Genomic DNA, 19,441 nt, shown 5'->3' with positions numbered 1-19,441 from the left:
TTACCTTACAAGCATGGAAAGCCTTCCTAATAGGGACTTTAAAAGAAACATGCCATATACATTGCAATACTTTGCTAAACTAACCCATCCAAAGCGATGAGACTGGAGTAACTATGTGTTGCAAGTTTTCAAATAGTGGTTTGCCCTCTACCCTGTCATTATTCAGTTAATCATCAGATTGTAAGCAAACACACCAAGAGGGACCTTTGCCCCAGTCTGGAGAACCCAAGATAAAACTCATCTCTTAAACAGTTCCGGAGAGCCTGTAAGAGAGAGCTGTTCTACCAGGCCTCTGGTTGAAGCCAGGAAATAACACCCTGCTCGAGAACCCATCTAACCTCCACGGGTTAAACATTAACTAACCCTGCAGAACTTTAGAACTATAAAGTAGGCAATTTAATTCTTAAATAGTATTATATGTATTATTATTATTTTATCTGCTGTTACCTGCATTGAGTCTGAGAAGAGTAGGCTTCTCAGTAGTAAACATACTACTACTACTACTACTACTACTACTACTGCTACTACTACCACCACCTCTTCAGACTTTCTGAATAGATGTTTCCATGACAGACCCTCAAGAATGCTCTCAAGTTTTGGTGGTCTGTTTACTGCATTTGATTTCCTCACTTTGATTCACTCTCTCATGCGCAGATAATGCATCCCTTATTATAGATGTCTTTCCTCTTGACCTAACTGCATGATACAGTTCAAATTATCTCCCAGCATAGCAAGTGGCAGGTCAGACAGGCTGACGTTAAGTGTATCTGGTTGTTCCATTCCATTCACTCTTTGACTAGGAACTTGAAAACAGCTTAGTATTTGTTGCTGCTTACTACTCAGGCTGACCAATGTTCATGGTCTTGTTACATACCACCAATTCATTTTTGTGTAACTACGAATTTGTAGTTACTGACTTTGAGATCTGAATGTACTCAACAGTAGCTGTCTAAATAGTAAACATTGAAGTAGGATATAGACTGTAATTGAGGCAGTACATGCTTGGTTGATTAGTGTGTGCTTCCAGTAGGCCCATTATGCACGGCCTCCGAAATGGTGATTTCGGGTCACATGGAAAACGCGGAGGGGAAGAAGCGAAGCAAACCTCTTATGCACGGGACGGGACGCAACGGCGGCAAAACCCAGAGTAACCGATTATGCACGCGGTGACCCCGGCGCCGCTTCTGGTTGCGCCCCGGTCACCCGGAAGCTGCGCTTTCTTCCGTGTTTCACTAACACGGCTTTTTCGGCAGCATGCACCGAATCTGCGGCCAGTTGCAGCCGACACCGTGCGTTATCGGTGATTTTAGCCGCCGCCATTCCACCCCCAATGTGCGTTATTCCCCCCGTGCATAATGGGTCATAGTCACATCACAAACAAGGTGAAGAGATATAGGAGAGTATATATAGAGTGAAGAGATATATAGAGTAGCATCCTGATACGGGTAAAAAACCCTTCCCCCAAGCAAAAAAAAAGCTGTTTTGGAAGAATTTCTTTTCTAAATAGCTATCCATTTAAATTCTGAGTTGTTTCACTTTAAGGGATTGGTTGAGAGCCCCTTGTTGAGCTTTATTTCTGTTGCCTCATGGTCTTTCTGTTCATTTGCTACTTTCCAACACCATATTGTTCACCTGAACTCTCTGTCGTACCTTTCTTTAAAAGTGCAGGCACAGGCTGCAGACATAATATATTGATGATGAGGGTTTGAAGAAGAGCCTTGATCATTTTGATATCAGCTTTGATTCCTTTGTGAATCAAGTGCAAGGAACAGTTGTTTGCAATGCTGGAAATACTAGTTGGCAGCTTGGACAGTGGCTAGATAAGTTTGGGTCTGAAAGAAAAAGTAATATGATGCTTGGTAGGCGAGAGTTCAGAGATTTGGTAAGGTTCAGATAAGCACCCAATATTTAGGAAAATAAGATGTGAACATAATACATAGTGGGAGTTTAAAATACGATTTCACAAGTCCTTCAGCATGTATGAATTGAGAACATGCTGCACCGCTTCATATTGAGCATTTCTGAAAATGGAGCATTTAATATTTGTAATATTTGGGTGCTTATCTGAACAATACTAAACGTTGAGCCTTCTGAGGTTCACACATTTCTAACACTCACCCTCGTTTGCATAAAACCATTGTTAATGATATGAATGAAATGAGGGTGGTAATCCACTTACCGGAAATTTTTTTGTCGTGTTGAATTCAAAATCAGAATCTGAATAAATTTGTTAATGCTCTGTTTTAACAAATGCTCATCAAGAGGTGCAGCATATTTCATACCAGGACGTACTGAAGGAATTATAATGTTAAAAGTTTTAAGATATTTCAAAATTATACTACAGTAAAATCCTAAATTTATTATATTGTGTTCTATTAATGTGTTTTCCATCTTATTTTTTTCAATATTGTGAATATGAAGAAAATCTAATTTTATGTAACTTTTCACTTTTATTAGCCTATCCATTTTGAAAACATCACAGCACGTAGGCCTTAAAACAATTAAGCTTTCACTCAGCTGTGTTGTTCTTTTGTTATGTGGGATAATTTAGTTTTAGATGTATAATTTCAAAATGCCTATATGTAAAATTCTGCATGACATATAGGAAAAGGCTCCATCATTTATAGCATGTAGGCCAAAGGAAGATAACTTCATTTGCTGTTTTTTTTCTCTAGATGGGTTCAGCTTTCTTTAATTTACTGCAAATACAAGCATCCGAATTCCAAACTGAAGTCATGGAGCCCTAAGATACACCGTTACAGGTTGTCATCTATCTTGTCTTGATCTTGTGAAAGGCTACAGCTTCAGTTGATGTTTTACTACAGTTTTCCATATTTCTCAGAGAACTGTTATCTTTTAAATACACAAATGCAGGAGCTGATTTTGAGCTGCTTGACTAGGTTTCACATTTTGCTTCCCTCAACTAATGCATTTTTTTTCACTAATTCAGAAAGCTGAATTAAGGTATACTTGAAGTTGAGAGGTGCATACGTTACTTCAGTTGCTAGAAGTTAGCAACACCTAGAACAGGATCCTTGTGTCATCATTTATTAGTTTGTTTTTCCTTCCTTGTGATTTAACATAAGCATTCTTGGTGGGAATAATTATTTCTAGTTCCATATGATTTTAACAGTATATGTTACTTTAAACAACATATTTCAGTTGTTAGTGATACAATGAAAGAAATACATGTGGCAATTTAAATATAATGATAGAGCAAACATCTTCCTTAAAGTTAAATGTGAAGAAGGAGGAAACCACCATGGAAATATTTACATGTTTATATAATTTTCACAGTTTTTTTCTTTTGCGTGTAGCTTATTAATTTATAAATGGAACTATTTAAATGAGAAAAGTGATTTTATTTACAGTGTTAAATTATTTATTCCTGTTAGCTGTATTCAATGTAGCCTCAGATTTCGCTTCCAATAAAGTTTTTCTCCTCACCCAGTAGCTTCCAAATTGAACAGATGTTCAGCATTGTCAGCTCTGAATTCAGGCCACATCAATCCTCTTGGCAGTAGTAAAGATTTGTTCAAGGAAAGTGAACAAGTGCAGATTCCTATGTAAAGCAGCACTTAATGCAGCTTGTTGCTGTGTACAAAATATCTTCAGATTAGGGCCATATTGTATTCTTGACCGGAACTCTCTTTTGACTCAGACTGATAGTGTTAAACCTGATGACAAGAAAATGAATTCATTGGTATAGCACATGCTTTTGCATGTGGAAGATCCCAGGTTCAATACATGGTGCCATTTATTCAAAGATCTCTGCAGAGCTTGGAAAGACCTTGGAGGACCCATACTAGTCAGACCTGACCATTGTCTACTGAGTAGAGTAGTAGTCTGATCCTCTAAATATTTTTTAGTGAATTGTAAATGTACTTGTAAATCAAGCCTTGATAATTATATATAAGAGTTTAGGTACAGCCTTTTTTTATTACTTTGCAGGACAAAATTACAACTAAATGAGTATTGTTGATAAAGATTCTAAACAAGTTAGCAGTGGTAGCTATCAGAGGCCCTATTAGGGGCCAGGCGTGCCTCCCGAGGCCCTGGGACCTTCAGCAGATTCATACCCAGAGTGGAGTGCTCTGCGGGGGGCATAAGGAGGCAGGCGGTCCCAAAGGTAAGTAGGGCCCAAGCCGCGTAAGGCCTGAAAGGTCAAAAATGGTACCTTGAACCTGATCTGGAAGCAAATTGGTAACCAATGAAGGTGTTTAAGTAGCGGCTGAACATGAACCCTCCAGGAAGACCTGGTGAGGACCTGTGCCACAGCCACACAAGGTATTTCTGCTGATTAAGTGTCTGAAAAGCACTTGTACCAAAGAAGTGAGCTCCTCTATGGAGGACTGAACTGCAGGACATGGCACTTACTAAGTACCAGTTGCCCTGGAAAACACACCATTTAAATCTGTAGCTGCTTGTAGATCATCATACCACAGCTTTGTGGGGAGGAGGACTTTAAGTCCATGCTGCCGAGCTTTAGATCATTGAGTCAGTCAGACCACAAGGTGTTGCCAATTTCACCCTTGTGGAATTAAATATACCTTAAAGCCTGGTCTGAGGACACCTTTAAAAAATAAAATAAAAGATGGTGTCTTAGAGTCAAGAGAACTGAACCTTGACCTCCCCTATAATTCACATTATCCCTGACAAGAGCAAATGGTCATGATGTGAGCTTTATATTAGTTTTCAATGTTAAAAAGCAAATTTAATTAATTACAATGAAGACTCCAAATCTCAGCAAAAACACAAAATTAGCCATTTTGAAATGCTCAGTTCCAAGTTATAAAAAATCAATATGGAATAATATTTTAAGGTTTATGTTTTAAATTAATCTTGAAAGTCACAATGTTTTTGGAAGTCTGAGATAATAAAGTGTCTCTTGTGGAAGTGTTCTTCGCTTTTCTTGCTTGTGATACCATTTGGAAACCAGGCTTCTCTTCCCAATATTTCATTCTCTCTTTTTTTGAGATATTGAGGGAGAGAGAGAGTAGACTGTCAATTGATATTGAGCCTGTAAATATCTAAAATGTCCATTATAATGGAGCAACGCCCCTAAAAAGAAACTTTAGAAAAACAATGAATCATTTGAGGGATAAAAGTGAAATTGCATGTTTGCTTATGTTTATTGTATAATGCTCTGTACGAGAAGATTAGTATAGATCACTGTATCAATACAGTAAGTTCCAGTAACACAATCTGTTATCACTAACCTTCCTGAGCCAACACAAGGAACAGCATACATTTTCAAAGAGAGAATAAGCTAGAAGATACAGATCTTAAAAATAGTTTTGATCCAGGCTCTGCAGTTGTGTCTAACCTCTCAAGTTGAACAAGTGATTTGATGTATGAAGGAAGGAGAAGGCTGAGGGGAAAAGAAGGAGGAGCAAAGAAGAGGGAAGAATGGCTCTTTGAACTATCCAAAAGTACTACCTTTGACAGTCCAATACAGTACACATGCAACAAGGCATTATAATATTACCATTTGTATTTGGCTTGGCAGAAACTCCAGATTGGGGAACAGAACCTGGCAGAAAGGTGTTAACTGAAGTTCAGAACAGTTGGGATCTTTCCATTGTTTTAAAAGGCTTTTTAGCTGCTTCACAGTTTTGATTCAGACAGGGAGGGAGAGACTAGCTTAACATTTCCACCTGCATGGTTTTACCAATCTCTCCCACCACACTGTTATATTATTATTATCATCTATAAAAGGGGGAAAAGTCAAGTTTCTGTGTGTATTTGTTCCTTTTTTCAGCATCCCTTTTCTTAACACAGGTCCCATTGGTGCCTGGGCCATGGCAGGCTGGGCTGTTCCCCCACTTATGGTGTCCCAGGAGAGACACGAAACACCCCATTCAGTTTTGCAGCATTGCGGAGCCAAACGGGGCATTTGTCAATGGTGGAATAGCATTACCATGCTATCCCATTCTCCCGCCTCCTTGGACTGCGTGCACCGGGGGATTTCGTTCCCCGTGTGTACATGGGAAACAGTGGGGAATGCTGCCCCACTGCCATTGCCATGCATAATTGGTCTCTGTGAGCATGTTTTCTTCCCCCATTCTGCATTAGCCATTATCCCATTTAAAACTCTGGGTAGGCCTCATATCTTTTGTCATGTTGTATGCTTTGTCTCTGAACCACAGCAATACATGTACAAGCAGATCCTAATACTGAAACAGATTTAAAGAAAATGGCAGGTCCGGCCATACCTTTAAAATGTCCTTACCAGTCTCCCAAGAGTTCCCTACTTGTTCCAGTAATAAAGTATAATTCATTAGATCATATTACTTCTATCTTTTCAGCACAATTTTGGGAATATCTATTCATAAATAAGCCCTATTAAATTTAGAGAATATTACTTCCAGGAAAGCATGAGTAAGAGAAGTCTAAATGCATTGAAGTTGACATGGGCTCATTCCACGCACTTTGGACAATGCACTTGTAGTAAACTTTGGAAGTAGATATTCCTGTTTTGCACAGGATAATCCATCTGCAAAAGAACGCTGAAAGTGCATTAACCAACATGTGCAGAATGAGCACCGCTTATAAAAATGTGGGGCTGTTTAGGATTACTCTTTTATTTAAACTAGTAGCTAAAACAGATAGCAGATAACATTTCATTTATCTAACAAAATCTTTAAAAATCACTGTATCCTTTAATAACTGGAGAACATTCAAAATATCTGATGGATTTGGTCAAGATTAGGTGATTTCCTGAGAATCATAACTAGTCAGATCAAGCTATATGAAGGAATGATGGGATGGGAATTATGTGCTGAATATCAATTTTTTTAAATTCTGTATTCTAAGGTACATTATGCAAAGGAATGGAAAAGAATGGTATTTGTCTCTATTTTTCACAAGCCGCAGTATTGTGGCAATATGTACTCATCACCACTTCTCTGGAGACAATTTACGACTTGTTTATATAATCTGTATTCTATCTCATAGGCATTACCCAAATTGTTCTCCTAACATATTTAAACAAGAAACTCACATATTTCCTATCTGAAATGACTCAATGTCACTCATTTTTCCTTTGTGGAACTAGAATTTCCAACTTTTAGTGCTGTAAACTTTGCTGTAGTTGAAATGATTACTTGTCCTGGGATAAAAGACCCAAATCAAGATAATGATGCTACTTTTCTGTGATAGAGCTACTATGCCTTTTGATAGCTGTTATGATGTGCGGAAATGCAACAGAAAATGCTTTCATTCTGGGGAAAGCCTAACCTGTTATTTTTGCTGTTCAACAGCTGTTAAAGGCACAATAGGTCTGCAAAGAAAAAGCTGGTAGTATTTGTCATTAGCTTCTGATACTACCATATGATGTTGACCTCTTTTCCATGCTTTGGCTGTGTAATCAGATGAGAGGTTCAGATGTTGTTATTCCAGGTTGACTGGTCAGGTTTTTACAGTAGGTTTTCATAGATTTATTGTTGGAACCACAATGGGAAGTGAAAGTTCTAAGGGACAGTTCTATCCCCCCCCCCCCCATTTTGTTAGTATGTCAAGATTAGCAGCAAAAGGTCAGTAAGAATGATTTTGACAGGGTGCAAACCCTGCAGAACATTTTCTCTTCCTCAGCCATGTATTAAGAAAGAGGAATGTTTCATTTTCTTTGTACAATGCTGGGGATTCAAACTGTAAGGGTTGTGTGCTTCGGTGTCTGAAGCGGCCATTCCAGGCTGAAGCAGCTTCGGCATAGGAAGGAAGGGCGGTGCCGACAACAGCGCGCCAGTCAGCGCACACATGCAGGTGCAGAGTTCTGTGCCTGTGTGCAGGTGCCGGCTTGCACGCTGCCACCGGTGCCTCCCCTCCCCTCTCCCCTGCGCCACGATGCTGGCTGCTTCAGCCTGGAACGCCCACTTCGGACGCCAAAGTGCACAACCCTACTAATAGTACACTAGCTGTTCTATCCTGTTGTTATCAGGAGTGATTATTGTTTGGTGAATTGAGGAAACTACAGCTAGTGAAAATAGTCTGAATCTCTTAAGACTGAAAACAACTACCATGGACTCCAAGAGGATGTAATCAACTCTCAAGCTAGAGATGGAAGCTGGCTAAGTGATAGTGGGTGTTGCCACATACAAGGTACTAAAATAGCCCCCTAGGGAGAATGCATATTCATTGCCATGCCTATTTCCCCGAAACTGGGAGTTTTCTGCTCTTCTGAAGTATCTGTATTAGAGGCATGCAAGTAAGCTCACTCAAGAAAAGCGATCTACGTACTCAACTCAAGAGGTATGTTGATAACATCGGACTGCTGGTAGAATGTCCAAGATCCAGTGTCCTTTTTCTTAACCTATTTTTCATATTGTAAACTGATCATTTGCATTTTGTCACCAAACAAGATCACTACCATACGGTGATGAACTGTTTACAAAGAGCCAAGCATGGTTAATGAGGTTTATGGTAAATCATTCAGACAATTGATTTATATGCTAATTCAAACCACAGGTTTAGAAAATATGTCATCTTGAAACAAGCAAATGTGAAATCATTCTATATAATAATGTGAAACATATTTCATGTTGATCTTATATACCTGTAAAGAGATGTTACTTTGGGGACAAATATAAGTGTATGAGTGTGTCTTAAGGCACACAGTCAAATATTATTCAGTTATTCTGAACAACTTGCTTTTGCCTTCTTTCCCAGGAAGTGTGTAGAGAGCTTTGGTGTCTGAGCAAAAGTAACCGCTGTGTTACCAACAGTATTCCAGCAGCTGAAGGTACCCTTTGCCAAACGGGAAGCATTGAGAAGGGGGTGAGTTCAAATGACTTAATTCAGATTATTTTGTGATTGTTTTAGGTAATGCCAAACACTGAAAGACATATGAAACTGGAAACTGGGTCTTTATTAATATCTATGAGTGTTCTATAATGAAATGCTCAAATTGTCTATAATTGAACATAGAATTATTCCACAAAAACATTAAATCCTACAAAATTAAGAAAATGTTGATTTTAAGAGTGCTTAGTGTTCTCTGTGGTAGTCTCTTGCTATTTCATGCATGTCTCTGGCCAAGGCATTTTGTAAAGTTCTAGGCACTAACTGTCTCCCTTTACTTATGTTCTGCAACCATCATAGCCTTACTAATACTTACTAAAACGCCATTAGCTAAGAGCTGCGATTAATACGACCTTACATACTATCCAAGAGACAAGTTTTTTGCATATAAGAAATATGTGTGAAACACTTATATTTGTCCCTTGATAAAGCCAACAGGTGAAACGTGTTGGGACTCATATGAAGGATTAAAAAAACAACTGAAATTGAAGAGAGGAGACCTTTCCTTGATTTATTATTGCCATTGTTGTCCCAGTGCATCTGTATTGTATTACTAATACTTTGGGACAGATTGGGCATGAAAACAGCACCATTCATGGTAACCTCAGTCACGTGCCCTGGGAGCTGATATGTCTTATTCAGTGTCATGGCTTCTGTGCAAGCACACATGAGACCACACAGTCACAAGCCAACTGCAGGAAGAGCTACCAAGCTTTTATAAGATTTTCTATAGTCTGTTCTCCCACTCCCCTCCACCTTCAGATCCCTTTTCCCGCTCAAAGGATTACGTGACTGTGGTGGGGCAAGCACTGTTCCCTCAGTTCTTTCTTTGCCACCATGAGAACACGAGCCTTTGCAATCTCTGCTGTTCTCATGTTGTGAGTACTGAAGACTACAATGGCTTTATTCAAACAATGTGAGGAATGTGGGGTCAAAATAGTCCAAAACAATCATCAGGGCCAGGAATGGTCAGTAAGTTTGAATCTGCCAAGCATAAGGCCCTGCCAGGGACGTAGGGCACAAGGCAGTCCCTCAAATATAGGTATGTGCCAGTCTGCTGTTTTTTGTTGCCAAAAGCCAGAGATGGAAGGGTAGCTAGGCTTATCATTGTCTTGTGGGAGAAGACTTTTGATGACCCAGACTTCTCCCAAGTAGAAAAACTGGCACAACCTGAAAAAGATCAAGGGCTTCCCCCATAGCCTCTGCGCCAACCCTATTGGCCTTTGTACCTATGAAGTTACCAACACTTATTTGCTCAGCATCAGAACTGCAAGAAATCAAAGAAGATTAAACACCAAGAACATCAGTTGCCTTCACCCTGACATTGAACTTTCTCACCTCAGCATCATAAGTCTCCATATCAGCATCAGTGTTTTACTATCACATGAAGCTGAGGTGGAATTTTCCCCTTGAGGTCGAGACACCGATTCACCTCAGAGTGGAGTCTCAATACTGACTGATGGGCACTCAGAATGGCCTTGACGCCAACCTTTTCCACTTTGACTGGTATGTCTCTCTCCAATTCTGAGAACTTCGTGACCATTGATATCAGATCAATCTGTTTTTGTTCAATGATGGTGTTTTCAAGGTCCTACTGCCTTGGACAGAGCCTCCAAGGGGCCAGGAACAACAACCCTCTCAGCAAACTTTCCAGCAGCTGTCCTGTACTATTTCTACACTGGGAATTAGCCCCATCTTACCAGTCATCCAGTGGCAAGGCAAATTCATAGTTCCACTAGATGCCAGCAGTGAGTCGGGCCAGTCCCAGGTGTGGCCTGACTCAGGCTCTGCATTGCCCTGTGTTCCCTTTTGTGTCCTGGTTTATGGGACCTATGCCAGGCCTAGGCCATGGGAAAGGGAAATGTTGGGCTGCGGCCCGGTACTGACTGATCCACGGACTGGTCCTGATCTCCATACCGGGGGTTGGGGACCACTAATTCATAGTGAAACATATTTGCCTTACTCCATCAAGCTGATGGCCCATTCTACCAGAGCCAAGCTTTGTCAGTGTCTTTTATGTCTAGCTGTCCCTTGATGACATCTGCGAAGTGGTCACTTGGTCCACACTGTCCACATTTCTTTGGATGTAGAGTAAGGCAGCTGTTGGGAAAGTGTTCCTACAGTTTATCTTCTGCTAATCAGCCCACACCCACCTCCTTGGTAATTTACAATTCTTCCATATGGGACTGCACATAAGGCATGATGATGAAAACAGGGTTACGCTTACTTGTAACCATTGAATGTCGAGTGGTATTTTGTTCAGGCACACATCCTTCCTTTCTTCCCTGCTGTGGGCTGATCTACTATGGTCTCTAGTTCCTCACAGCGACAAAGGGAAAACTGAGGGGAAAGTGCTTTGTCATGTGATCCTTTGGGCAGGAAAAAGGATACACTGAGGGCAGAGGGAGGGGGAAGACTTTTGCCCAATAACCAGTGACATGAGGTATTTGAGGACATACTGCCATGACTAGGCATACTGCGCAAGAAAAGAAACCATTTGATCTGATGAAGACAAAACCTTAGACTCCCATCTACTAATCAGGAAGCCTGGTGTCATTTCCTAGCCCTCTAAAGTGGATGTACATTGAGCCATGACACAAATTCCATTTTTTTCTTTATTCCCTAGGTATAGGTTGAAGAGGAATTAGTTCTCTTTAACCTGCTTGTAGGATCTACTGTTGATTTATCTGAAATCAACTATATTCTCATATATTCCTTCATTAAACTGTTCTCAGGCTACAAGCCCTAATCTAGTTGTTCACAAGGTTTTAAAATTCTATTTCTTTCTGGGATTATACATTTGCTGATGATGTAAATTGAAGAAAATAAAGAGGTTCTGGATTATATAGCTACTTTTCCAGCACACCTGAAACCTTGTTGCTTTGGTCCCCGTTTTTTTATTTATTATTTATTTATTATATTAAAATAAATTATGCTATCTAAGGTGACCAGATTTTAACATTGGTAAAGCGAGACACCATTGACCGGGGGGGTTCTTGATTAAAAAGTTGGTCTATATTGAGCAACAAAAAGTTTCAAAGAATGCATAGAACGCAAAAATAATATTGTAATATATATATATTTTAATTTCAACATAAGTACAATTTGCCAGGTACCTCCAGATGTCCCTCCAAAAGTGGGACAATCTGGTCACCTTAGATGCCAAATAAAACCCCACACACCTTTTCTCAATGGCATTAGCAACATTTGTTTTAATATATACGGGGACAGTTTAACTAAGATTATTGTAACAAACTGTTATTCTACAATTTGAACATATTTTGTATCCTATATGTAATTCAGGATCAGGTAAAATTCCTGTTTAAAAAGTTCTATATATGACCAAACAGTCTCAGGTATTTTGAAATGAAATCCAACAAATCTTATATTTCCTGTGCTCTTCTGGATTTTCTTCAGTGAGATAAGACAACCTCATTTGTTTTCATATCAGGAGTACAGAATATGGTTTAGTTTGATTTCAATACAATATTCCTGTTCAGGTTATATTTTATTAGAGTTATTTCTCTTGTACTGACCTTGTGTCCCATGCATTCACAAAATGCAAGGCATATAGTTCAGCTATTGCCTCTTTAAAATTTCAGTCCATATTTTCATTCCATACCTGAACACTTGAATGAGCAGAGTATAAAGATTTTTTGGTACCCTGTTCCTAGTGTCTTGGCATTACTTTTATTATGTCTGCAGTATAAGTATAGATGAAAAACTGCTTGAAATTCCACATCCATTGTAACATTATCCATTCTTTAGCTTGGGAGGGGGGGCAGTTAAAAAAGAATTAACTCTCATAAAAATTCCCAGCTGGGGAATTTTCCATGTTGCACTTTTAAGCTATTTAAGAATAGGTGAGAATTTTCCTTAAACACTGTTAACATTATTCTAAATTTATAAAGAAGATTTACAGTAATTTGTAGTTACTTTTAATGAGAGAATTCAGAGATGTGTATGGAATAAAAAATAAACTCATGTATGTCAGGGATTTATAATTTGGAGATTAACATTTGACTTCATCAGTGTTTAAAATGTTTAAGAAAGTAAAACATCTGACTGTTATCTATACAATGAATGCTGATGGCTATAATTGGTCAATGCCGACCTGTATATTTTTGTCTTGATAACTCTATTAGTTCAAAACTAATTCTGTGTTTTCTATGAAATCTTTTCAGTGGTGTTATCAGGGAGAATGCGTGCCTTTTGGCACTTGGCCCCAGAGCATAGATGGGGGCTGGGGTCCCTGGTCAATTTGGGGAGAGTGCAGCAGAACCTGCGGGGGAGGAGTCTCATCGTCCATAAGACACTGTGACAGTCCAGCGTAAGTAGCTAAAGTAAGCCAGAGCCAGTAAAAAAAGGCATATTTGGAAATGTTTCAAAGTATGGTTTCATGTGTTATCTTTAAAAATGTTTGTCTTCTAGTGGAGCTTGCTAGATACACCAAAATTTTTAAACTATATTTGTTAATCATATACTGTAAACAGAGAACATACATTTAATATTTAGCAATATTTCCTATTAAAGTAAACTGAACAATCAGTAACAACCCATCATAAGCTAATTATAGTTCTGGAGCTCAAATACAAAATAATTAATTGTACAAACTTATTCATGGGTTTGTGATTTTCAGTCCATGAGGAAATGTCCCTTCTATAGATTTACCTGCCATCCTAAGTAAAATTACACCCTACTAAATGGGCTTAGATTAGTATTACTCAGGGCCTTTCCGCACAAGGACCAATGTTGCCAATTGGTTCCAGAAAGCGGAAACGCTATTTTTAATAGTGCAATCTCGGTGTTACGCATACCTGTCTTTGTAGTGGAATCCAGTAGCGTTTCAATCGTTTCCCACAGGTTTCCGGTCTCGCAAAAATCGTGCTTTGTCCCACCCCTGGCACTAGCTAAAATCTGCACATACATAAAAAATGTATAATTATCATTACAAAATATATTAAATTTTAATTGAATCAGCTTTCCAGCTTTTTATAGCTATGCCATCTATTATGAAAATGAAACATGGTTTAACACATTCAGTTAAACCTCAATTATATAGGCTCAATTGTTTCTATCAGTCAAGGTATGCACATTGTTCCACTGAATGGATTCATGGTATCTTGTAGAATGGTAATCTTGTTAGTCTGTTTCAGCTCAGTTTCAGTGAAACTAGAGATGAGATTTCCTACAAGCAACATGATTTATTTTGCCATATATGAAGTTGTATGAATTTAGGATCAGGCATTCACTCATCAGAGAATACCAGATTGTTCTTGAACCTCAATTTTCCATATTTAATTTATCTTACTCTCATCCTAAAACTGATTGCAGCAGCCAAGAAATGCTTAGCTTTGGATGTAGTACCTTTTCCGTTAATATGATGTTATGTGAGAGTACCAATTTCTTACTGTATAAATTTCAAAATCTGAAAACTAATGATGTGTATATCATTTTAAGATTCCACAGTATTGTGTCTAATGTTAGTAGATATGAAATTGTAAGTAGAAGAAATAATCTCATCTTTATTTAAATCGAATTGTATAATTCATAAATGGTAAACATTTGTTTTGCCCAATGGAGTTAGTAAGCTTACTTAAACCCAAAGTTTTAAAAACATGGCATATCATTAGTTTAGAAGAAGAAGAGTTGGTTCTTATGTGATGCTTTTCTCTACCCGAAGGTAGAGTTTATACTGGAACCAAGTTGTTATACTGCTGATGATTCTATTAATTTTTAATTGGTACATCCTTCTTATATAAATATTCATATGACATATATTTTTCCAGACCTTCAGGTGGAGGAAAATATTGCCTCGGAGAAAGGAAAAGATACCGATCCTGTAATACTGATGTGAGTAATTCAAAATTAACTTGCTTAATGGCCTGCATACTGCTGTTTTATGACTGCTGTTTTTAACTTCTGGAATGTCATATTGCTGTTTTTATGCTGTTTATGTCCTTTGACATGGGGCTTATCACAATTATCTGGCTGGTTTTGATTATTTTTTGTTTGTTTGTTTATACATACTTTGCTAGCTGCCCCAAATAAATTTCTGCAGAGGTAGCATATAATGTCAAATGTAAAAAACTGTGTTAAGTCCCCCCACTTCAGTGTTGCAACAGATTTCTTCAAAGACTATTGCTTTAGTTATGTGCTAACATAGAAATTGCAAGGGAAAGCACTGACAAATTTGTAGCCTTTCAAATATGAAGCTGTATATTACCAGAACTGCAAGATTGAAATGTGTGCAACTTATAGGGATTTTCTCACATAGAAAAGCTGGATAGAAGCTATAGGTGGTCCTAAAATGTTTGAAAAAGCATAAGGGCAACCAAAAGCTTTCTCTTTTAAAGAAAACCTCAACTGAATACTGCCAGTTAATATTTTCCTAATTAAATATTTGATTTTTTTATCTTTTAATCTCTTTTAATATCTTCTTAAAAATGCTTGGTCTGCATTTCATGTTAAATGTGTATATATGTTTTGAATTAGTATGTCATGAAGAAAATATAAAAATATTATAACATCCAGCAATTTGAATTGTGCTGTATCTCTAATGGCGATAGAAATTGTAGCCATTGGTGGTACAATAATTTATCTGTGTTTCATGAAGCATAAAATTGCTGAGACAGATTCATTTTCAGTATTTATGTTGTCTCTTATTACTCATCGCTCTTTGAAGGGAGAGAAATTTGATTAATGCATACATTAAAAGCTGCAGTTTTTGTGCGCTTGTCAGTATTTAGATGAAAAATATGTTGCTTACACTCACTGATTTCTGAAGGGTTTTGTTTTGGGTCAGCATTTACCATTCTTTTTCTAATTTAACAAGAGTTACTCCCTAAAATTCTTAAAATTCATAAACAAAATTCCCCTTTGGCTACTCCTTTATTTCAACAATGAATTTATTTTCTTTGCATTTCCTTTGAACCCTTCCATCATTTTGGAATCAACACATCCAACTCCTAGCAGATATATTTTTGATCAAAGATTTTTAGAATATTATTTGATTGATAACATGTGTGCTGATGTTAAAATTTAGGATATGAGGGTGAACAGCTGACTTAGCTAATGACAACGTGTACAATTTAGTTGCTAAGTCTTGCTTTTTATTAATTTTATTTTAGTTTTGGGGCTTTACAATTTTAATCTGTATAGATAACTGGTATAACATGTTATAAAATGCTTTAGATTTAGAAACATTTTAATCGATTAGTGAAGTTGAAAACAAAAGTATCAGAGGCCCCAAGCAAAATTAGATTAGTTCTGTGTGATTGGTTATCCATCCTGTCTACAGTCTATGTACCTGACTTACTATTATTTTCTGATTCAGCAGCAGAATTCAATAGGATTCCTTAATGTTAATGATGGCTGATAAAGTAGAATTGAATGTCAGGCCCAATGCAAGATGAGGGAGATACTGGGGCTCAATGGTAGAACATCTGCTTGACATGCAGAAGGTCTCAGGTTCAATCCCTGACATCTCCAATTGAAAGGACTAGATAGGTGAAAAACCTCTGCCTGAGACCAGCATAAAGGAGTATTGAAATAGTCTTTCCACCAAGCCTGATTGAGAAAAATTGTGTGATATATGTTCAAATGTATCAGTCATTTATAGCAAACTGTAGAATTGAACTAATACAGTGTCTTAATTCTAATGAATCAGACGTTTTCTGTAAAAATGAAAAGACGTCAAAAGTAGCTGCAGAATATTTTTTTAAAATTTCAACAGACATTAGATCTAAAGCTTAAATGTGTTTAGGAGAATAATTTCAGAAGGATAGCCATGTTAGTCTGCAGAGTGAGCAGCAGCATTTATTTGAATATAATAATAATAACTAAAAGTTATTCATTTCTAATTTCATGACAGATACTAGCTTGAAAATCAAAAAACTAGGAAAAATGAGTGATTTGAAATATATTTTATGGTAATTTTATTTTGCAACTACATTGGGTATGTAAATCAGCACTCTCTTGTAGCAGGTTCAGTGTGCTGATGGAAACTGAATCTGACCTTTATCGAACAGAACTTTCCCATTAATTTAAAATTTAAAAATTCAATGCTAGAAAAGTTAACATGCAGAAGTTCTTTGAACATATTTTGAGTCATGCCAGTGACTGAGTGTGTGGAATGTAGTGGTTAGATTAGATTCTGGGAGACTCAGGTTCAAATTCTTGCTCTGCCATGGAAACTTAATAGGTAATCTTGAGCTAGTTATACACTCTCAGCCTAACCTACCAGCTTGGTGTAGTGGTTAGGAGTGTAGACTTCTAATCTGGCGAGCTGGGTTTAATTCTGCGCTCCCCCACATGCAACCAGCTGTGTTACCTTGGGCTTGTCACAGCACTGATAAACCTGTTCCGACCAAGCAGTAATATCAAGGCTCTCTCAGCCTCACCTACTCACAGGGTGTCTGTTGTGGGGAGAGGAAAGGGAAGGTGAATGTAAGCCGCTTTGAGACTCCTTTGGGTAGAGAAAAGTGGTATACAAGAACAAACTCATATTCTTCTCGTAGGTTTGTTGTGAGGATAAAATGGGGGAAAGGCAGGTGATATAATTCTATCGGGGAGAAAGGCTGGATATAAATAAATAAAGAATATTTCTTAATATTCATTAATCAAGATTATATATTATCTTAATTTTTATTAGCCATGTCCTTTGGGGGCCCGTGATTTTCGAGAGAAGCAGTGTGCGGACTTTGACAATATGCCTTTCCGAGGAAAATATTACAACTGGAAACCCTATACAGGAGGTAATCTGTAGTTTAATAATAAGGGATGTGATCCAACTATAGATAATAGAGGCCTTTACATATACAATTAGATATTGGATAGAAAACACACTGCTTTTTGCATCTTTTACCAATATTTATCCTTATCCATTGTTGTTCCTCTATATATTTGTGAAACAGCCTAGGGGGTGGGACGTGTCTGGCTGTCCAAGTTAGAATAGGGCAATCAGGGTGCAGCCAGCTTTGCCCTGATTTGCCCTGCCCCAGCAGGTCCCGCCCTCCGTCCCTGGACTCTAGCCTCTTTGCTCTCAGATTCCTCAGTGCCTGGAGCCAGCAGCAGGTAAGGGTAGAGGGCCCTGGGCAAAGGGTCGTGGTGGAGGGTTTGCTAACGAGGGCCTCTTGGCCTGCTAGGCTGGGCCTGCTAACAAGGACCTCTCGGCCTGCTGACTGCCTCCTAAGGAGCTCTGTCCTGGCCCTGCTAACGAGCTGCCCAGCCGCCTGCCCCACTTGATCTGGCTGCAAGCTGCAGCGCAAAGCCATCTTAAGCTGCTTGGCCGGGGGCCAGGAGAGGGGACCCTTTCAAGGCCTGTTCTTAGGAACAGGCTTTGCAGCTAGTTTAGTTAATATTAACAAGAGTTGATAATTACTGTTAAATTACTAATATTGAAATCTCAGTGTCCCTAATATTCTCAAAAGAGGTGGGCTAAGCAGAGCACATTGTAAGTGTGAGGAGGTTAGTGGACAAGAAAAGAGTGCAGGAGTGTAATGGGACACATACTTTTGGGTCTGCAAGTGTAAGAATGGATGAGTGTCTCTTTGGAAATAGGATTAATCCTGTATTTTAAAAAATGTTTAGGTGGGGTTAAACCATGTGCACTAAACTGCTTAGCAGAAGGTTACAATTTTTACACTGAACGTGCCCCTGCAGTCATTGATGGAACACAGTGCAACGCAGATTCATTGGATATTTGTATCAATGGAGAATGCAAGGTACATTTTTATATAACTATGATTTATTTAGCAGTACAACAAAGTAACTTAAGCATTTCCACGCAACAGTTTTCTCTGACACAAAAGTTGTCAGTGGTACTCATAGAGTTTTAGAGTCAGCGGTTATGCCAGTCTTCTATATTTACTTTATCAAAAACTTGCAGTGGAGTTAAATAGACATTGATAACGTCTTTGGAATGTTGTGTACCCATTGTTCTGAATTGTGTTCCAAATATATGCCCCCATGTCTTTTAAATGAAGATTACCGTTATATAAGAAAAAGTGATAACTAAACCACTTCTTGGTTTTAGTTTTTTTTTCCTTTACGAAGTTAACAATTAGATCTTAAAATGTGATGGATCAGCAACTAAGAACCACCTCAAGTCACTGCAGTATTACAAATGCGTAACATTATATAATATGCTGTCTGTCATAAGCCATGTAATGATATGCCACTGAAAGTTTCAAGTATAAAATACTGTGTAAGATAATTGCTTTTCTTTTCTTTATAACACAATAAAATAGGAAGATGTACAGAAAGCAACTATTATTCAGTTGCAATTATAATTTGAAGTAATGCGATTAATCTACCCTTGAAGTTCTTTTTTTTTAAAGAAAGAAACCTTTCCTTTTAAAATTTTCAGCATGTTGGATGTGACAATATTTTGGGATCTGATGCTAAAGAAGACAGGTGTCGGGTGTGTGGAGGAGATGGAAGTACATGTGAATCTATTGAAGGCTTTTTCAATGACACATTGCCAAGAGGCGGTGAGTTTGAAGCTATAAATCATATCTTGTTCACATGTATAATTTCTGCCAGGTACAATTCTCTGCTCTAATGACCTAGCCAGCAGTTAGGGACTTTCTACAAGCTCTTCTATGAACTGTTCTTAGTGCTAGTTAACATTTAATGAAGT

The 19,441-nt window shown here is 38.2% G+C and overlaps 1 protein-coding gene across 11 annotated transcripts in view; it reads left to right on the top strand.

The window, feature by feature from the left end:
• Positions 1-19,441, top strand: part of ADAMTS6 (ADAM metallopeptidase with thrombospondin type 1 motif 6) — a 140,356-nt gene that overhangs the window by 98,459 nt on the left and 22,456 nt on the right. For all 11 annotated transcript variants that reach the window (XR_013233055.1, XR_013233056.1, XR_013233057.1 and 8 more), the window contains 6 exons: positions 8,668-8,775; positions 12,984-13,129; positions 14,589-14,652; positions 17,453-17,555; positions 18,391-18,524; positions 19,169-19,292. Coding sequence is in view for 8 of the 11 variants with exons in the window: in XM_077347240.1 (XP_077203355.1) it covers positions 8,668-8,775; positions 12,984-13,129; positions 14,589-14,652; positions 17,453-17,555; positions 18,391-18,524; positions 19,169-19,292 (679 nt within the window). In the remaining 3 variants the exon portion in view is untranslated. The remainder of the gene's footprint in view (positions 1-8,667; positions 8,776-12,983; positions 13,130-14,588; positions 14,653-17,452; positions 17,556-18,390; positions 18,525-19,168; positions 19,293-19,441) is intronic.

Source organism: Paroedura picta, chromosome 7 (assembly GCF_049243985.1).
Source record: "Paroedura picta isolate Pp20150507F chromosome 7, Ppicta_v3.0, whole genome shotgun sequence".
In the NCBI taxonomy this organism is placed as follows: Eukaryota; Metazoa; Chordata; class Lepidosauria; order Squamata; family Gekkonidae; genus Paroedura; species Paroedura picta.
This window is presented reverse-complemented; position numbering and strand designations above follow the sequence as displayed.